This window comes from Schistocerca gregaria, chromosome 3 (genome assembly GCF_023897955.1).
Source record: "Schistocerca gregaria isolate iqSchGreg1 chromosome 3, iqSchGreg1.2, whole genome shotgun sequence".
Classification (NCBI taxonomy): Eukaryota; Metazoa; Arthropoda; class Insecta; order Orthoptera; family Acrididae; genus Schistocerca; species Schistocerca gregaria.
The window spans coordinates 894,728,892-894,750,939 of record NC_064922.1 but is presented as its reverse complement, the minus strand read 5'-3'; the positions used below and the strand labels follow the sequence as shown (position 1 = coordinate 894,750,939).

General features: G+C 37.6%; 1 protein-coding gene across 8 annotated transcripts in view; it reads right to left on the bottom strand.

Annotated features, from left to right (window-relative positions):
- The window catches only part of LOC126355143 (WASH complex subunit 5), a 165,418-nt gene that overhangs the window by 109,248 nt on the left and 34,122 nt on the right, over positions 1-22,048 (bottom strand). For all 8 annotated transcript variants that reach the window (XM_050005334.1, XM_050005336.1, XM_050005335.1 and 5 more), the window contains 4 exons: positions 20,640-20,742; positions 11,223-11,414; positions 9,798-10,018; positions 5,971-6,196 (listed from right to left, as the gene is read on the bottom strand). In XM_050005334.1, coding sequence (XP_049861291.1) covers positions 5,971-6,196; positions 9,798-10,018; positions 11,223-11,414; positions 20,640-20,742 — 742 coding nt within the window. The remainder of the gene's footprint in view (positions 1-5,970; positions 6,197-9,797; positions 10,019-11,222; positions 11,415-20,639; positions 20,743-22,048) is intronic.

The following is a 22,048-nucleotide window of genomic DNA, read 5'->3' as shown; positions in this document are numbered from 1 at the left end:
TCTCTGACAGAATTTCAATGTCATCGGCGAACCTCAAAGTTTTTATTTCTTCTCCATGGATTTTAATACCTGCTCCGAAATTTTCTTTTGTTTCCCTTATTGCTTGCTCAACATACAGATTGAATAACATCGGGGAGAGGCTACAACTCTGCTTACTCCCTTCCCAACCACTGCTTCCCTTTCATATCCCTCGACTCTTATGACTGCCATCTGGTTTCTGTACAAATTGTAAATAGCCTTTCGCTCCCTGTGTTTTACCCCTGCCACCTTTAGAATTTGAAAGAGAGTATTCCAGTCAACATTGTCAAAAGCTTTATCTAAGTATACGCTTTATCTAAGTTTGTAGGTTCTGGGTACTATTCCCCCAAAAGATTATTCCGTACCTAAGGATGGGATGCACATAACCAAAGTAAGCTGACCTTACACAGATGTCACTGCACACTGATGAAGAACTCTTAAGCACACAGCATGCTGTGGAGACCCTGTTTGAGATAATCATGACATGTTCATCCCCTTTTTGTTGTTGGCTGTCGATGTGCAGTCCTAGGAATTTAGTGTTTTGTGCTTCTTGTTTATTCTAAAGTATATGCTGTTTGTTTTCTTAATGTTGAGACTTACTCTGTTCTCTGTAGACCATTTGTAAACATCTGCTAGTGCTTCATTGACTTTTTCCAATACCAGGTCAGGTGTCTTGCTGGTAATCAGTATATTACTGTTACCAGCAAAAAGTACATTTTCTCCATGCTCCACACATTGTGGGAAATCATTAATATAAATTAAGAACAATATTGGGCCCAGAACACTTCCTTGTGGGACTGCTATATTAACATACTGTGGGTCAGATTAGTGATTTACCACATATTTGGATGTGCTATGTGAAATTTCTACTCTCTGCACTCTGCAGTTATTTAGGTACAATGGAAACCACTTATTTACCATTCCCCTGATTCCCCGAGACTCCAGCTTGTGTAGAAGAATGTTGTTATCAATGGTATTGATGGCCTTCGATAGATCTATGAAAATTCCAGTTACTTACCTGTCCTTGTCTAATGATTCAAGAACAATTTTTGTAAACTGAGCTATTGCAATTTCAGTGCTTCTGCCCAATCTGAAGCCATGCTGTTCCTTGCAGAGAAGATTATATTTATTTAAGTAGCTCCTAAGTCTAGTTTTCATTAATGTCTACACAATTTTGGAAAATACTTGAAGAGAAAGTAATTGGCCTGTAATTTCTTATGTTTTGAACATCACCTTTCTTTTTGCAGAGGTATGATTTTAGCTAGTTTCAGGTAGTCTGTGAAGCAGCCAATCTTAAAAGACTGGTTAATGATGTTAGTTAAAAGGGCTTTAATGTTGAAACTTCCTGGCAAATTAAAATTGTGTGCCAGACCGAGACTCGAACTCGGGTACTGGCAGAAGTAAAGCTGTGAGGACGAGGCGTGAGTCATGCTAGGGTAACTCAGTTGGTAGAGCACTTGCCTGCGAAAGGCAAAGGTCCCAAGTTCGAGTCTCGGTCCGGCACACAGCTTTAATCTGTCAGGAAGTGTCATATCAGCGCACACTCCGCTGCAGAGTGAAAATCTCATTCTGGCTTTAATGCTGTCTATGCACTATTTTAACACACAAAGAGGGACTTTGTCCAGTCCTGTTGAGGATTTGTTTTTTAATTGTTTTATGGCACTGCTTACTCCTCTCTCAGTAGTGGGGAGCAGAACCGCTGAATTTTTTATGTAATTTTGCACTGGAACATCAGATCTTTTTGGAAATTTGCTCTGTGGGTCTTTTGCAATACTGGTGAAGTATGAGTTTATGAAGTTAAACAGGTCTTTTTGATCACTGATTGTATTGCCTGATTTCTTGATTTTAGTGTCTGAGTGGATGCCTCCTTTAAAAAAAAAAAAAAGAAAATTCCAGTCTCACGTTTTACTTAAGTCCAAGCAGCTTTACTTTTGTTATTTACATTTTTATCAGTTTGTCATTAGCTGACTTTTTAGCTGCTGGCAGTACCTTTCTGTAGAATTTTTTGTAGTTTTTGTAATAGCTTACAAAACCTGGGTCACTGCATGTATTCTTTATAGAGCTGAGTTGTCTAAAGGTTTAGGCAGATTTTGCAATCCGACTGGTGATCCACTTCATTTTGATCTGTGCTCCAATAGGAAATAGGACTTTGGGAAACGATTCTCCAAATTTGAGGTTAAACAATGACATGAAATGACAGAATATCTGTTTGTGCATATACATCGTCCCAGGTTTCATGATTTAACTGTACAGTAAAATTTTGCATGGATGATTTGGAGTAGATTCTTTTGTATACCTGTAGCTTGGTTGCTTTTCCCATAGGAACATTTGTTTGTGCAATTTGACAATACTAAGTTACAGTTTTCTGTGCCAATAACAGTGGCTATATGATCAGTAGTAGAGTCTGAGTGTGTCGTTATCCTTGTTGCACAGCTAACTAGTGATGCCATTCCAAAGCTACATAAAATGCTCGGAAAAGCATTAGTAACATTATCTATTTTTGCTGTATTTACCTTAAGATCTCCACATAGCACGATGTTACTTTTTGTGTTTGATACTTGCTCTAGACTCTATATCTATTTGTACAGAATACGTCAAAATCACCACTAGGAGAATGATATACTCATAATATGACAAGTTCTTTGGAAACATTTTGATATGATAGCTTTATTGCTGACACTTCAAAGTTGTTTTGTCACCGAGAGAGACAATGTCACTTCTTACCATTCTTAACATAAATACATGACCCTCACGCTCTAATTGAAACTCTACAGTAAGGGGGGGGGGGAGGTAGATTGCATGCCTTTGTTGGCCAGGAGGCCCCATTTGGGGGAGTTAGGCCACCGTATTGAAAGTCCATTTTAGTTAATGCCACATCAGCGACTTGCGAATCAATGATGATGAACGACACACAACACCCAGTCCCCTGCTGGGAATTGAGCCGGGCCCCCTACATGGTAGGCAGTAATGCTAGGGAGGCGGATGTACAGTAAGAAGATGCTAGTATATATGAGGCATGAGGGAGAGAGAGAGAGAGAGAGAGAGAGAGAGAGAGAGAGAGAAGAGAAGAGAAGAGAAGAGATAGAGTGTAAACGAAAATTTGAATGTGGTAGCTCAGACAATGAATTTGTATTTTTGTTAAAAGTAGGCATAAGAGAATCCCAAGTAAGGGCCTATAGCTGTGCTGTTGCATTTGTATGTATATCTACCCCCCATAGGAGTAGCAGTAATGGGTGACATTCCAGTAATTCATCTGCAGAAGGACGTAAGAAATATATTTTGAGTTGATAAGACACATAAAAATATATTTCCATAAGCCCAGTTACTATTTTTGTTTACGTGCCAATCCACTAGTCACTATGTTATCAGATGGTATCTTTATTCATTACAGTTATAATGTGAAATAATTTTTTCTTCAAATCTCTACCTGACTCCATGACAACAATATTGGAGAAACACCATAAAATGAGAAAACAAATATGATTCCTCCTTATCACTACTCTCAGAATACATTCTGATGCTTCATTTAAATAGCCCTGTAAAAATATTTCTTCTCTTTACATTGCTTTAAGTCAAAGAATTTCTTTCTGACACTTATTGCTTCTTTTGCTACAGCAATGATTAACTGAAAACTGCCAAGCTGTACCATAGTTCAAAATCTATCTCAAACTACAGGTTCCTATAAAACTGGCTGGTTATGTCAAGCTAAAGGTTACAGAAAGGCGAGGGCATATCACCTTCAAATGGACCATACCTAGTAAAACACTGTAGTGTTCAACCAAATAGCTCATTGATGATAGCTTCACATTTCTTTAATTGATGTTATTAAACTGAAGCATAAATTCATAAAGGTTTTGCTCACCACCAGAATATGTTGCAGGGGCACTTTTTACCATTTATTGACAGTCAGTCATTATAAAGTCTTGTAGCTGTTAACAAACACAGATCTTTTTGTATATGACCAAATGCAGGATTTGTGCTGTGTGTTCGCATTGATTTTTCAGTGTAATTAATTAATGAAAAGCCGTTAATTTAGAACACTATTTGTAGATGTTTCACTTCTTTGGTGATGCTGTTTCTGCCAAAGTGTTCAAGTTCTACGGACCTGAGTCTTTCGCACTGAGTTTCTTTGTGAGAGAGGACAATGGCTCAAAATGTGGGGACAGCAGTCAGTGCACATGGATTTTCTATATACACTGTTAGCCAGGTACCCATCTGGTTCTCTCTTAACTAACAGCTTGCCTTCTTTTTCAATTTCCATTGTGAATGTTACATTAGGATGGACAGAGTTTAAATGTTCAAGGAACTCTTTCCAACTTTATCGCTGCATGTGGCCACATCACACACTGCGGATCTTAGAGAAATAGCTTCGTTGTGTATCTTAGGAAGGTCATATAATGGTAGTGGCACAGTTACCCTTAATCACATCACACAACCAGCCTGACTCACTGAGAAGTGTCAGTGTCTTCCTCCGGATTTTATCTGTGGGACAGACATCTAGCTGTCTCTAGGTAATGCCATTCACAACATCTACAATATTTTTATTATAGTCCACATGTGACATTAGGACAATAGCATTGCTCTTATTGGCTGTCAGAAATGCGGTTTCCTTGTCCCCCATAGGTTTCTGAGAGTTATTCATTCTTTCTTACAGGTGATCGGTATCACCAATGGCACCTTGGTAAGTGTTGAGGTTGAAATTTAAATGAGACTTTGGGTTGACACTCAATTTGTTAAGAGGTCTCTAACTATCACATCTAATAGGCCTGGGAAACACTAACAGAACATGCATTTCAGGAAATATCGGTATGGGCTCTGAAAAACAGATGAGTGTCAAATGACATAGTGGATGTCAGGGGTTGAACTAAGATATAAATGGTGGCATGGGATATCAATAGTTCACTCTGGGTTTGGAACCCAGGTAGTGACTACTCACAACAGCAAAACTCACAGCATCTGAAGAAGATGATTGGGTTGGTCATGGAAATAATGTGGAAAAAATGTTAACAATGTGGCTGTATACCCAGAAGAACACCATTAATAATTTTGCAACTTCAAAGAGACCTACACTGAGCTGAGTTAGTCATCATGTTTAAGAGTACATTCTAGTACTCAAGCTTTAAAAATAATTTAGTCAACAATTATCATCAGTTAACCAAAAAATTAACAGATCTGAAAAATTTCGACCAATAAATGATTATGCATATATTTCATTATATGAGCTGGATCAGAATGTTTCAGTAACATAAAAAAAAAAAAAAATAAAAAAACCCACAAGAAACTATTTGTATAAAAACATAATAATGGATACTGTTTAGTTTCCATACCAATAAAAAGTAGGACCAGAGTAATTTTAACTTAAAACAGAATATGAACTGGTACAAGAAAGTGTGTGTTAACTCTATTATGATATTAAATAAACTTATGTTAAAATAAACTATGTGAAATAAGCCCCCTAAAATAAATTTTAAGAATTGGTATGAATTCACTCAAATTTAAACTATATATAGAACCACGAAAGAAAGGAGAATGGGAGCTGTTATACAGAACTGGTAATAGCAAATAATGTGCTCTATGTAACTGATACGTAGTGATCTGAAATGCGAGTAGCAGCAGCCACCCAGTAAACTGTAATTTGTTGGCGTTCGGCTGAAGACTGTGATGTATCTGGAAGGAAGTCTGCTTAAAAACTGCATGACACAAAATTGTCATTTTTGGATGAACTATAACTATTTCAGTGTGTTACCTTGCAGCCAACTATCACCTATGTATTCATTATCAAACAAATGCCTGCAAAAGGCAAAAATAACTGATTTTTTTACTTTATTATTTATAAAAAGCATTTATCACAAAATGTGAAATGAGGAAGCAAACGGTTAACTTTAAAACATTACCACCTAAGCCCATCGCATGGCGTACGATGACTACTTATTACTGAATGATGTAACTTACCCAGTTATCAGGGAAAAACCTATCAACAATTTCTCTCATTTTGGCAGTCTGGTTGTGCAGCACATTTGGATCAAAGAAGAGGCACACATACAGCATTGCAGCTTGAGTTGACAGTGCAGTGCTCCTGTGCTCAGGTAGAGGATAAGCCGAAAGCTGATTATAAATATCATCTGACCGCAAACGACCCAAAACCATTTCCACATACAGTGGATTTATTGTAAATCGCCTGTAAGAAAACAGAAACTAAATCAATCAGTACACAACATTACTGTTTTAAATATTGATTAAAAGTTCGTAGGTTCAAAACTCATCATCCAATGCAGTAGTATATGATCCTAAGCATTTTTACCCACAGTACCCATCCAATCTCTGAGACGAGGACAAGAGTCACAGCTAAGTTGCAGCATATTAAGGGACTCCACCAAAATGGGTACAGTGAAGCCCTGATTTGACTGTTAAGGAAAAATAAAGGATGTGAGGCAAGACTGCAGGCTTTCTCCCCTACCATTCAAATTGTACAATGGAGAAGCAACATCAGAAATTCAAAAAAGATTCTAGAATAACATTAAAATTCAGAGTGAAAGGATTCAACTGATAAGATATGCTGGTGACATTGCTATCCTCAGACGAAGAATTACAGGGCCTGTTGAACGCAATTAAGTCAAATGAGCACAGAATATGGACTATGAGTAAACCAAATCAAGACAAGAATTATTAGGGTAGGGGAAATGAGATTAGTGATCAAATTAACATCAAAATTTGGGACCACATAGTACATGAAGTGAAGGAATTCTGCTACCATCAAAGGAAAGGAATTCTGCTACCTTCAAAGCACAGTAATGCACGACCAGGGTGTATATGCAGACAAGGAAATAAATTCCCAGATTTCCCAGTTAAAAAGACGCTTTTTCCTAGGTGAAAATACGCTTCTTCCATTTCAAGTGACAGTAAACTTTCCCTCACAACTGGGAAACTTTTCAATCCTTTGAATGGTAAAGGTTTTATACGCTGGTGCAGAACATCCCGGCATTTTAGGGAACAAAATGCAGAAAAAAATGGGGTAGGGGTGTTCTGGGAATATCTTTGATGTGCAGCAGCAAGTACACTGCATTTTTCATAATACGAAAGTATAAACATGAAATCCACCAAACACAGCACGTTAGTTTCTGAAGCACTGAAATTGAGATAGTGATGTGTTGTTGTTAGCCAATCACAGCTCATGTCATGTGATCATATACAACTGCTCACTTGACAAAAGGTTTGTTCCTAAAGACTGGAAAGTAGCACACGTCACACCAATATTGAAGAAAGAAAATAGGAGTAACCCATTGAATTACAGACCCATATCACTGACCTCAATTTGCAGTAGCATTTTGCAGCATATACTGTACTATAATATTATGAATCACCTTGAAGAAAATGACTTACTGATACATAACCAACAGAAAATATCATTCTAGTGCAACACAGTTAGCTCTTCATTCCCATGAAGTAATGAGTGCTCTCGACAAGGGATCTCAGATTGATTCCATATTCCTAGATTTCCAGAAGGCTTTTGATACTGTTCCTCACAAGTGACTATTAATCAAATTGTATGCATATGGAGTATTGTCTCAGTTGTGTGACTGGATTCATGATTTCCTCTCAGACAGGAAACTGACCTCTCAGAGCGGTCACAGTTCATAGTGATAGACGGCAAATCATCGAGTAGAACAGAAGTGATATCTAGTGTTCCGCAAGGTAGTGCCATAGGCCCTCTGTTGTTCCTGATTTATATAAATGATCTAGGTGATAATCTGAGCAGCCTCCTTCAATTGTTTGCAGATGATAATGTAATTTACCGTCTAGTAAAATCATCAGATGATCAATTCCAGTTACAAAATAATCTAGAGAGAATTTCTGTATGGTGCGAAAAGTGGTAATCAGCACTAAAGAAAGAAAAGTGCGAGGTCATCCACATGGGTACTAAAACAAAATCCGATAAATTTTGGGTATTCGATAAGTCGCACAAATCTAAGGGCTGATACCTAGAAATTACAATTACACGCAACTTAAATTGGAATGACCACATAGATAATATTGTGGGGAAGCAAAACAATGACTGCGCTTTGTTGGCAGAACACTTAGAGGATGCGACAAACCCACTAAAGAGACAGTCTACATTAAACTCGTCCGTCCTCTGCTGGATTATTGCTGCGCAGTATGGGATCCTTATCCGGTAGGATTGACGGAGGACATCGAAAAAGTGCAAAAAGAAGGTCAGCTCATTTCGCGTTATCATGCAATACGGGTGAGAGAGTCACTGATATGATAAGCGAGTTGGGGTGGCAGTCACTGAAACAAAGGTGGTTTTCTTTACGGCGAGATCTATTTACGAAATTTCAATCACCAACTTTCTCTTCTGAATGCATAAATATTTTGTTGACAGCCACCTACGTAGAGCAAAATGATCATCATAATAAATTAAGAGAAATCAGAGCTCGACTGGAAAGGTTTAGGTGTTCCTTTTCCCCAGGCGCCATTCGAGATAGGAATGGTAGAGAAGTAGTATGAAAATGGTTCGATGAACCCTTTGCCAGGAACTTAAGCATGAATTGCAGAGTAACCTTGTAGGAGTAGATGTAGAAGAAAAGCTAAGCTTCTCCACATATAATATCAATATTTTTTGAATGTGTTATCCTATAAGATATATCAAACAAAATGTGCCAGTAAAATTTTAAATAATGACATAAATATCTGGTCTTATGGGTCCGAAATTTTGCTCAGTGGGTGCTCCTGAAAGTGTTAAGTTTTGAATGAGAGACAATGCTCTTTGACTTAAGAAATTCATCGCACATTCTCACACGTAATGTAATTCATCTTTCGTAAAAGGAAATTTATTTTGAAAGTTGTTGTTGTTGTCTTCAGTCCTGAGACTGGTTTGATGCAGCTCTCCATGCTACTCTATCCTGTGCAAGCTGCTTCATCTCCCAGTACCTACTACAACCTACATCCTTCTGAAAGTAACACTCCTCAAACCATCATTCACTATATTTTCCTGTGACCTGTTAGAAATGTAAACAGTGTGACATCATGCTCACCAAAAGCAGTTTGTTTTAACAAAGTATTGCATAGTCTTCATTGTAAAGCCTTTGACATATTTTGCTGTCGGCAGGTGTTTGCTTGTGCACTGTGTTTTGTTGTTGTAAATTGAGCATTTTCTTTGCAATTTAGTTTTATCTGGTGTGTTTTTTTTTTGTTTACATTTTATTGGTGCACATTATTCTGCAGTGGCAGGCTAAAGTAAAATTCTTTGTTGGATCATCATTTCTTACCAGTAAAAATTACAAAAATTTTATTGAAAACTAAGACAAAAAGTTCTGGAATTCTAAAAAATTTATGGGTTTTCCCCTAATTTAGCCCATGCGATAAAATTCCTGGTTATTCTAGGGTGTATGATGATGGATAAATCAAGGACAACACAAGAAGCAGATCTAAAATGCAATGATAACTGAGATAAAGTTATGAGAACTTACACTCTAAACTGGCAAAAACTGAATGGCCAGATAGTTACGGCTGCAAATTTAAACTGAATAGGAATGTATTCTGTGTTGAATTTTATTACACTTACTAGCATTTCATAGAGCAGATCAGCATGAAGGGGAAACCTGCATTGGTTTACAAAAGTCACGAACAACTTCACTTTCATACAGCATGTTTCTGAATTCTAATGACGGCTGGTAATAAGCAACTTCACCATACAGTTCACAAAGTGTGCCAAATTTGAATAATACAATTAAAGCAAGTAAACAGATGTAAAAACTCTGGCATCAGTATAGGACATTTACCTGAAGTATTCTACTGGATAGTTTGGTATTTTTTTCGCACCAGGAGTATTTACAAAGCCAGTAGAGCGCAACAATTTGCACACATCATCAATGTTACTGTCAGCACTGGATCTCTGTGCACTGTACCTATAGTAAGAAACAAGCATGCGCTCCCTCACCGTTCCTTCTATGTGGAGGTCAACTAACAGCAGCATCACACCATACAGGTACAGACCTTCACACTGGAAACAGAATAAAATCTGAAAATGTACCATTCACTGGAGCCCTGCATTGAATTTGAATATAAGGTAATTAACATTGTCAACACATACAGTTCAATAAATTTAAATCACAGGAAGTATGGCATTATAAGTTACACAACTCAACTGCCAAGTTTCATAAAACAAAAATTGTCTTTCTTTAAGTGAAACAAGGGTTTTGTACTGCATGGCAGGATATGACATTGCAAATGTTGGAACTAAAAAAAGCTCATCAGTGCCTGAGGCTTATCACTAGTCTACTAATGTTTCAAGCCATCCATCAGAGAGCATGTAAGTGACATAGCAAAATCAATCAGATAGTGCTACAAGATTATCTAACAGTGAAAAGATTTCATGATGACAACAACAGGGTGTGGACAATGGTCTGTGAACATTACAGTGTAGCAAGTTTGTTGCTCCTGTAATCATTCTCTTTGTAAGGCCTGCCAATGCACTTACCCACAACCACTTAACTCCAGACCCACACTGGTAAATCCTACAACATTTAAGAGACAGCAACTTCTAAAACCAATCTTGCTGTTTACCAACTGGTATGTTGGCTACTGTTTACTTTTCAACATATCCCTTCATCCTGCACCCTTCCATGTTTTAATCTTAACTGGCATAAGCACCCCTTTCTCCTCCACACATTACTTACTTTACCCCCTTTGTTTTCTTCATACCCGCAACTCCCTCCTTGTCTCTCACCCTCTTTTTTCTCCTCTTCCTTATTTTCTCCTTTTTTCTATTCAATAACTGAATTACTCTCTCCAAATTTAATTTCTTTTCAATTTTTAATCCATCTTTCCCACTCTGTCCCTTCCATCAACTCTGAACTGAAGCTGGCATCTTGCTTACCAATCTACTATCTTTCATCTCCTGCTTTCTCAGCAACCTGATGGACGGACAGTATTTTATGACCGTGGAAAAAGTGGTGACATTTACATTTACATTGCTCCATTCAACAACATGAATAGCAGACCAAGATCTTGATGAAGCAGTTTGAACTACAAACTTTTCAGTAAATATCTGAGTAGATGTCCAAAAAGTTATTTATTTAATATTTTCCAATTAATCAATAATTCCTGCTTTGATAATTTTAAAGGAGTCAAAGCTAAGAATCAACAGAGAATAGAATATCAGTGCATTAACAAACAAACCAACACAAAAAATCAATCCTGCTTACTAGTAACTGTCGTCCTTCCTCATCAAGAAGTACTCCTTCCAAAGTTTGTTGAATATAAATACCTTCCTCCAGCTCTTCTAAAAAGTGGTTGAGATCGGTCACATACTTGTGAATACTTTCAAATGTTAAGTAGAACCTGGTCAAAATTTCTGTATAATTTTCTCGAAATTCCTCATCTAAATCTTGTAGTTGCTGTGAACAGAATAACAATATCACACATTAAAAAAGTTACAGTAGTGAATTTTTGTGAATACTGTCTTATAAAAGCACCATCACATGAATTTTTGTGAATAGTCTTACAAAAACACCATCACAGAACATAAAAAGCATAACACACAATCATCAAACTGAAAAATGAAACTTAATTTAATTAGAAATTTGATCTGATCAGGCCTCCTGGTGTAGCTAAGTTCAAATACAGAACTTCACTAACATAGCTACATTATTGTACTCCTATCAGTTAATGGTGACAGAGACAAGGAAATTGCATATCATAATACAGTTTCCATCTAATTATAAAAGGTAAATTATGATTCCAACATCAATTTTCAAATGAGTGCCAAACCCCTCAAACTGAAAAGCACCTAGATCACACCATCACATATCATGTTTTCACAAACCATGGTATTAAGTAATGTGTATGTACTACTTATGAGTGAGGTTACTAGATCGTTTTAGTGAAATGTAGAACATGAAGGAGTAAAATGTAGGCTACACCATAAAACATCATGATGCAGCAGAGGATCAGACACTACTTTATACAAGGGTCAGTCAACAAGTAAGCCACAAAACAAAACAGCAGCAATAATAATCAATGTAACTTCCTGATATTTACACACGTATACACTTAGACACACACAATCTCCTTAAAAGTCTTTGATATATGGCAGCAAAGTATTTTAGTTGCTGTCACGGTGAATGTGCAACCTCTTTGGCTACACCATCAACATTTTCAAAACGTCAGCCACCCAAATGAGATTTTAGGTGCCTAAACAAACGAAAGTCTCTTGGGGTTAAGTCTGGATCATAGGGCAGATGTTTCAAGCATTCTCAATGAAATGTTCACAAAACCTGTGTTTGTCTTGCTGTGTGAGGGTAGGCATTGTCATCCAGAAGAACTGCTTTCTTTGTTAGGAGACCAGGTCATCTGCAGTGAGCAGCCTGTTTTCCTACAGAGTGGTGCAATGTGACACGGCATCCATGGTCTCACTGTGAGACTGGCATTTCATTAGTATGACCCATTGCACATCCCTAAACACGGTGAGCATGAGCTTGTGAGCTGATGGAACAGCCTAGAACTTTTTTGTTGTTTGGGAGCTGGAATGTTTTCACTACACAGATGACTGATTGATTTACGGTTAAAACTGGTGAGCCCAAGGCTCGTTCCTTGTAACAATTTATGTAATGAAGTTCTCTCCTTCCCCAGAGTACCAACCAAGTGCTTCAAAGACGCAGCCATTTTGTTCATTCTATGCTCCTCAGACAACATGTGGGTCACCCACTGTTCACAAACTTTACGAAAATTCAGCTGCTCGTGCATGGTGTTGTACATAGTTCCACGTGAACAGACTACAGCACGCACAACATCACCAATCGTCACATGCTGGTCATTATGAATGATCTATTGTCACCGCTACAGGATGACCCGGATGCTCTCAATCTCTGATGCTTTTCCCTCCTTTGTTAAGCTCCTGGATCCAACTGAACACAGCTTCTTGTGATAAACTGTTGTCACCATACACAGGACACATTTTGCAATGCACTTCTTCTATGGGCAGTCTTTTGGTCCACAAAGTGGATGACCGCATGCTGTCCTACCCCTTTACACTCATGTGGCACAATCACCATCTTGCACTGGCTGCCTTGCTATATCTAGCAGCCTGTAAGACAAGCATACGTTTGCCGCAACCTGCCACCAAAACACGTGCATGTAATTCAACCACTGTATAAGGTAAACTGACATTTCTGACTTATTTACTGACTTACCCTGGTATACTGTACTCACAGATAACAACACTTTCCTTGAAGTTTTAACCATATTTCTCTGAACAGCTACTGAGCAACTAATATCTTTGTTATTGTATTTCAGTAATATAACAGCCTTTTGAGGGTTAATATTGAATCTTTCTCTTTCATATTTCCACTGGGGAAAACTGGTAAGAAACACATTTAGCATTTGCATTATGCACTGGAATAGCAGAAAAATACTCTATTATTTTCAGTAGCTCTTAGTGACAACTTTCATGCTTGCTGTCACTGAAATACTGCTGTCACTGAAAAATCTCACCGATTTATCTATACAAATTTCATTTTTTTTCTAAAAATGTATTTAAATCACATATTATGTCACAACACAAATTTATCGCTCAAAACCTAAATACAGCTTTGAATATCATTTACACACACTTTTGAAGGTAAATTCATACATTCAAAACAATTAAGATATAAAAATGTTACACTCCATGATGCTAAGTAGTCCACACATTTATCAAACATTAAGACAGTCGTCCTTCCTAATCTCAGTACCACAACAATCATGCAAGAACAACATGCAAACAACAATGACCATAAATATCAATGGGAGCATCATAAGGTACTCCCGAGTGGCAAGATAAGTAGGGATCCACAACAGTCAAATGACTGAGCACATTATTCACACTCACACGGCACTGGATATGCCGTTATTGGTATGGTCTTCAGTTGTGCAAGCCTCTTCATCTCTGCAAAAGTAGTGTATCCTACATCCATTTCAATCCGCTTACCATATTCAAGCCAAGTTCTGCCTCTAAAATTTTTAACCTCCACCCTTTTCTCCATTGCCAACTTAAAGATTCTTGGGTGCCTCAGACTGTGTCCTACCAATCAATCCCTTCTTTTTGTCAGGTTATACCATAAATTTCTTTCCTTCCCAATTCGATTCAGTATTCCCTCATTAGTTATGTGATCTACCTATCTGATCTTCAGTATTCTTCTAGGACACAATGTTTTAAAATCTTCTACTCTCTACTGGCCTGAACTGTTTATTGTTCATGTTTCACTTGCATGCAAGGCTACACTCCAGACAAATACCTTCGGAAATGACCTCTTTAACACTTAAACTGAAAACAGATGTTAACAAACTCCTCTTGTTCTTAAAAATTGCTTTTCTTGCTACTCCCAGTCTGAATTTTACATCCCCTTTATGCCAGTCTGTATTTTATATCTTCTCTACAAGTTATTTTGCTGCCCAAATGGCAAAACTCATCTACTACTTTCAGTGCCTCAATCTTTAATTTAAAGAACTCAGCATTGCCCGATTTCATTTGACTACATCCCATTATCTTTGTGTTACACTGGTTGATTTTCATCCTATAACCTATTTCCAAAACAGTTTTCATTCCGTTCAACTGTGCTACACCATCTCTGACAGAATTACAAACCACAAAGTTTTTATTTTTTGCCCCTGCACTCCCTTTTCCAAATTTACCCTTAAGTTAGATTAAGTAGTGTGTAAGCTTAGGGAACCCATGACCTCAGGCCTAGAAGAGTAATCTGCTGGTAACTAGTGTTAAATACATAGAAAGAAATCAACATTGTCGAATACATATTGACAGCATGTTGCCCTTGGTACAGACTCTTCATTTTGGAAGACAGTTCACAGCTCCAGCTGACGATCTTTTTTTACAACTAACTTAACAACTGCAAATAAATACTTACATTTAATAAACTGAGAATAACTCCAACATATAAACAGGATATTAGTGAACTTATTTTGTCTACTCACATAAAAGAACTGGACAGGAAATGTTGTGTAGCTATACTCTGTCTGCAAAATGAAAAGCGAGTAGCACTCACGGTGGAGTAAGCTGCCTTTCTGAACGAATGTTACAGCTGCAGTACAGGGTGAGTAAGAACCAATTTATATAAATTCTGAACATATGAGTGAGGTCTTGCATTACTATTATTCATAACTCTTATCTGTATTCCATAAAGTGTCAACACACTTTGTGGAAAATAAACAGCTGCCCCCCCTTCCCATTCTGTGCACATTTGCGCACTGCATCACCAGTGATTCATAAGATGTACTGGGGTAAACAGAGTGGAGAATCCCCTGCTCACTCTTCAGTTTTCAAATCTATAAAGGAGGGAAGCACACCTACCTTCCCTCACACTTCTATCCTCCAGCCCTGCCCCTCCAGACCAAAATACAGCCCCTGAACACAAGTTATCTCTTAATATGCCTGTACTGCTCTTAAAAATAGTACACTCACTCAATATTTATTCTTAACCCACTTCACTTAACATAAAACATTAATTTTATACCACTGAAATACTATTTTTAACAATCTATAATTTTTACATCCCTTGCAATGGGGAAGCTGTAAGACCTTTAGAAAAAAAAATGAATACTACCTTTTTGCACGAAACTGAAAGTAGTTTAATTTTGTACTGGGAAACATTTGTGCTACAAGACATGGTATTCAAGTTGTTACAGAAAAACATAAAAAAGTTACCTTTAAATGCCATCACCCCACCCCACCGGTGGAGATTTTTCATGTTATTCATGACACACTCCCTACCACCATACAAAAATTGGTGATTCAATGATTTTCTTCCCTACTACTTTTTTTCTATTTATTTATTTATTTTTCTTTCTTCAGGGGGGGGGGGGGGTCCATTGACTCGGCTAATAATGGTTGTGCAAGAAATGATTTTGAAATTTGTAAAACTTTATCCCTTTAGAAAGGCCAATGAAAACATCATGGTCAGGATACTGCAAGGAATTTTTTCTGAAAACATAATCACGGCATAGTGCATCTTAAGTGACAATGGATATCAATGTAAGTCAGAAATTTGGAACCAATTTCTTGAATCAAATGAAGGCAGATCTGGATTTCTCACCACCATCGACAATCAAACCCAGTGGTATGCACTGATTAGGAATTAGGGACATCTTTTTAGTACATACTGTGGAAATAAACAAAAAACAAGTCATGAACAGTTTAAAACATGAGAATATTAGTTTGTCACTATGCCAAGTTCTTTACAGCAAGGACCCATACAGTATATTTCGACAGAACCTGCAGTTCCCCCGAGAAGGAAAAGTCTGCCAGTAGTCAGCTGCAGTGAGAATGCTAGTGCTTATTTAGCAGACACTGCATTTTCAAGGGTTAGTTTTGTTTTTAGTAGTGTACATGAAAGATGGTGCCATGAGACACTGTATATGCATGAAGATATAGTTGTTATTTCACAGACTAGAACATTTTTTTCATATTCCTATGAGCATGGGCACAGTGGCTAGCTACAACTGTTCTGACATGTGCACATGGGTTGACTTTTCCACACTATGTCACAGTGCAGAGCTGTTACCAGCTAGGGTGGTGCCTACACATTCCACAAGCTCAAGAGCACTGCAGTGCCTGGAAAGGAACAATGCTTTCGTGAGCAAAGTGATATCCCCCAAAGCTTCACATCAAGGTCAGCTGATCCCCACCATTTTTTAATTTGAGGTTCCAAAAGCCCCCATCAGGACCCCTGACATAAAAAAATTTATATGTGGAGTGTTAGTGCACAGTTAACTAGAATAAAAAGCAGAGGAAAGATTTTTTTAAAGTGAAGTTCATCAGTGATAAGGACATCAGAGCAATAAGCACCCATCACTAAGCTCATTGCACAAGTCGCCATTCTCCAAATGTAATATTCTAGTCACCCATCACAGAGCCAATGCACTGTGGAAACATCACTGACTGCCTTCAGCTGAAAAGGTATACTGATACAATAGACGATTTAGCTCAGAAGCTTAAAAATGTTGTTTCTAGTGTGATACTGGAAATGTGCCCAGAAGTCGGTAATGCTTCCTAGATGGCAACCATCGCCTGTCAACAAAACTGCAGTTTCTACTAATGATGATGTGATATATCGATATACCTTTCTTCTCAGCTATCTCGCTGCAGCAGTGACAGCCCTAGCCCCTTTGTTGCCAATTGTTCCACAATCAAGACATATATTCATGCGACATTCTCACTTAACTCCAGCTTCATTGTGAATGTATGTGGCAATTCATAGCGACAGACATGATCTACACCATCCTTGGAGCATATTTTATGATTTTGTGGCCTGCAACCGGACCTTCAACACCACCATCTTCTTGACACAACAACTGACTTAGCTAGCCGGGGTGTTAACACCATGTAGACAACACTGCTGTATGCATGATCACTGGTAATATCCTATATCAAGAACTCCTTAAGAAATTTCCTGACACTACTCAGCAGCTACCCATTCTAGTGCCCATACAGCATACAACAATGTACTATGTTCTAACAATGCCAGGACTGCTTATTCATGCTCAACCCTGTCAATTACCACTTGAGAATTTGAAGATAGTGAAGCAGGAATTTTGTTTTATGTTCACCCAAGGAATCAGTCATCTGTCAAACAGCAGCTGGGCCTTGCCTCTCCAGAAAATTCTAAAAAAGAGCAATACAATAGATGGCATCCACTTGGCGATAGAAAGGCAACTTAACACTACAACTATTTCTGACAGGTGTCCTGTCCTGTATATTGAACATTTCTCATTCAATATCCATGGAAAACACATCTTCTAAACAACACACTTGGTACGGGCTTTCTATGAAATGAACAGTGCTCTGGAAGACATATCTAAAATCACTGTTTGCATCACATTCAGCCTATTCGAATTTACTAGGATTCCTTTTGGAATCCTGCACAAACCTTCCAGCACTTTACGGACAAATTCACATACAATTTCAAATTCTTTTATGTACTTACTGGTTATGATTTTTTTTGGTGATTTCCAGCTCCAAAACAGAACATCTGCACCACGTACAGCAAATCTTCACTCATCTCCCTCACACAGTTTCTTCCTCAATCCATCAAAGTGCATATGTAGAGCATCAGTTCCTTTCCTGGGTCATGCCATAAACACTGAAGAATTCGGCTGATGTAAGAGTGAGTGAAAGCCATAAACAACTTCCCACAGCCTGTGGCAGTCCACAGCACAGTCCACATGTTGCACAGGAAGGTTTTGTTTTTTTTTTTTTTTTTTTTTTTTTACTCCTTGCTAACTAAAGAGTGTATATGGGGACAAAAAAAAGTCCCAGATTTCTCAGTTAAAAATTCACTTTTTGCAGGGTGAAAATACACCTTCCCCCAGAACTGTAAAACTTCAGTCCTCTGAATGGGGAAGGTTTTATACACCGGTTTAGAACTTCTTGGCACTTTAAGACATGGAACTCAGAAAAGAAATGCATTTGGGGAAAATCTTTGATAAGCAGTAACATGTAAACTACATATTTTTCTATTACGAAATACAGCACAGTAGCTTCCTAAGCACTGAAATCATGATTGTCAGCTAATCATATTCCATTTCATGTGACCTCACCAGCCAATGACAGCAGATATTCAGAGCACAGGACATGTAATGTCAAAATACATACGGTATAGTTACAAGAAAAGCTAATCTTTCACCAATAATACTGGTCATCATTCCCCCTCCCCAGAAGGTGTTGTTACGCAGGATCCTAAGAGCACAGCTTAAATCGCAGCAGCTGAAAATTACTGATGAGCATGATCACAAATTTCACTGAACATTTCATGGATTACCTGATTATATGTCCTGCCAAGCACTTCAATTTTTCTTCCATAGAAAAGCCAACTATGTACGATATTGCTCAAGAACTCACTTTGCCGCCCCCCCCCCCCCCCCCCAAATCTTTTTTCTGGATAACTATAGTTTTTTCTATTGCTATTACATAATTTGTAATTTATGAAAGAACTAAAATAAGTATGAAAAACTAACATAGAAGCTTGGTCTTTTTTTAGTGTGTGTTACCCTTTAAGGTCTCTCAAACACAAACATGCCAGTAAAATTTTACATAATGGTTTGAATAGCTGGTCTTCTGGGCCTGAAACTTTACTAAGTAGCTGGTCCTCAAAGCATAAAGTTCTGAACGAGAGTCAAATGCTCCATGATTTACGAAATTTATTGCACATTCTCACATGCAACATAATTCATCTTGCATAAAACGAAATTTAGTTTGAAAGTAATGATTCTCAAACTACCATTCGCAATATTTTACAGCGACCAGTTAGAAATGTAAACAGTTGTGACATCACACACATACAAATCAGTTTGTTGATACAAAATAGTGCAGAGTTTTCATCCTAAAGCCTCTGATACATTTTGCCATCTGCAGACATTTGTGTTTGCACTATGTTTTATTATTGTATTTTATGTTGGTGTTATTCTCTCATTTATAGTTTATAGCTGCATTATTATTCTGCACTAGCGGGATAAGGTAAAATTCTTCATTAGAGTATCGGCTCGCACCAATCAAAATTAGTAAAGTTTAACTGAAAAGTAAAAAAATAAAAAATTTCCAAAATTCTAATAATTCCGGGGTTTCTTCAGGACTTTTTCCGTATGAAAAAATTCCCATGTTTTTCCTGGATTTCCCGTTGTCCCACGGCATATACTATCTGTAACTATTGTCATTGCTTTGTGCATAACAATGTGCTGCTGACCACTCTGTTTAATGAATTCTTGCAAGGTTCACTGAAACCACATGATAAATTACAGTGGATTAGGAAAGCAGAAACTGCTTTTAACAAAGTGAATACTGCTATATCTGGGGCCACACACTTTTCCACAAGAATCTTTTGCTTTGATGGTTAATGCATCTAATACTGGAATAGGTGCTGAACTTCAACAACAAATAGACCAACACTGGGAGATGTTGGCATTCTGCATTCCGAAACTACCTATGTCACAGCACAGATGGTCATCATATGACCACAAGTTGTATGCTTCCATAAAGAAATTCTGCCACAGCTTAAAGACTGGTAGTTTATGTTGGTCACTGATCATAAGCCAATATCTACACTTTTTATCAGAGAGAAAATAAAGCACTGCCACATCTACTGCAACACAAAGCACAATTCAAGACACACATAGTCCAACGCTAATTAGGAACTAAATACACCAGCAGAAGCCCTTTCCCTTGCACATGAAATTGCATAAGAAAAAGAAGTTCCACTTAAGATTGTTGATGCATGTATAGCTGAATTGCCTTCAAGATATTTCTTAAATGCTTCAGGAACACTGAACAGAATGGTGAAATGAAGGGCACACCTGAGTTATTCTGGGCATTTAGTGACACTACTTCTGACCACCTTGCCATACCTTCTCATCTTTCTTACTCTCTATTACTTTTATTTCATATACTTCCATTTCTTGTCTGTGTTTTTCTCCTTCGCAAGGAACTCCTTTTGTAGTTATGAGAAGACAGAATTTGATTTTTTGTACCTTCGTCCCCTATCTACTGTTTGAATGTCTGCCAATGGTGCTTTAATTGTTGTGTTTCTATGAACATACAAAAATTATTGATCTGTCAAAGACTATAAACTAGAACTTACCGCATTATTATCTATTTTGGAATCAAATTCATCAGACTTTTTAAAATAACTGAAGTCTGAAATAATTTCCCCATATTTCTGTTGCTCTTGTTTCGTTTCCAGCCTGCAACAAATTTCCATAATAAGCTAAGAGGGTGACATAACTATGTTTCATATAATTAAGAACTTTTTCAATACACTATTAATAAGATCACAAAATTACTGAAATATGTAACAATAAATGCACACAAAAACTATTTTTGAATGATATCATCTTCCAGGCATTCTTTGCAAAATTGGTGCTTCACAAATTTTTGGGTTTGCAGCAGATTTGCAGGAAAACAAAAAGTGTGAAAAATCACACTTTTAAATGTGTAAATCAATATTACAAGAAAAAAAGCAGTAGAGCTATTTTACGTTTTGGATTTTGTATCCAACAAACAGTACAACCAACACGGCACAGTGAGCGTTACACAACACAAAATGCAAGTGAAATGTGAGAGGCTTTTAATTTAACTGAGTATACAATTTGTCAACAAAATAAATTATACAGGACAATAGAATGCACATTGTGTAGTTCCATTTGCATATGAAAGAATACAATCTCACCTAAATTTGTTACATAGCCTGCTTGAAGTCCAAAGTCTGAATTAAGCCTTACTATGTCATGCAGTTTCCACAAAAAGTACACTTCCTGTAAATAGTTAACACCTCTTAGGTGGCAGTATGAGGCTTCAGTATAAAATTAAAAAAGCCGAATACGTACATGTCCAAAGCGAAACTAGCGATATAACAATATACAACCATTACACATCTGCAGAGATCTACTTACAATTTTCTTAGTTGAGTCATCTTGTACAAAAAATGCTAACAAAGTTAATAATCTCAGCTTTCCATCTGCCTCAAATATTTTCCTTGTTGATACATGGTACTGGGACCCACAAGGCTGCCAACACAGTCCAAACCTGGATTCTAAGGCATCAGCCTTAAATTTTCTGGGTAGCATATATGACATTTCAAGTTCAGACTGACAATAATTTCTCAGTTCTAATAACAGATATGTTGTATGATTATTTGCAGTGTGTTTCTTTAACGAGCTGGCCAACTGAAAATTTCATGTGGTTCATCATCCTTGTGGCTTGTTATAGGCTTTTGTATTCCCTCCATATGTTTAAGGCCTTTCAAAGAAGACATCGCCGGCCGGTGTGGCTGAGCGGCTCTAGGCGCTTCAGTCTGGAACCACGCGACCACTACGGTCACAGGTTCGAATCCTGTCTTGGGTGTGGGTGTGTGTGATGTCCTTAGGTTAGTTAGGGTTACATAGGTCTAAGTTCTAGGGGACTGATGACCTCAGATGTTAAGTCCCATAGTACTCAGAGCCCTTTGTACCATTTTTTGAAAGAAGACTCCAGATACAAAATTTTCTGCCA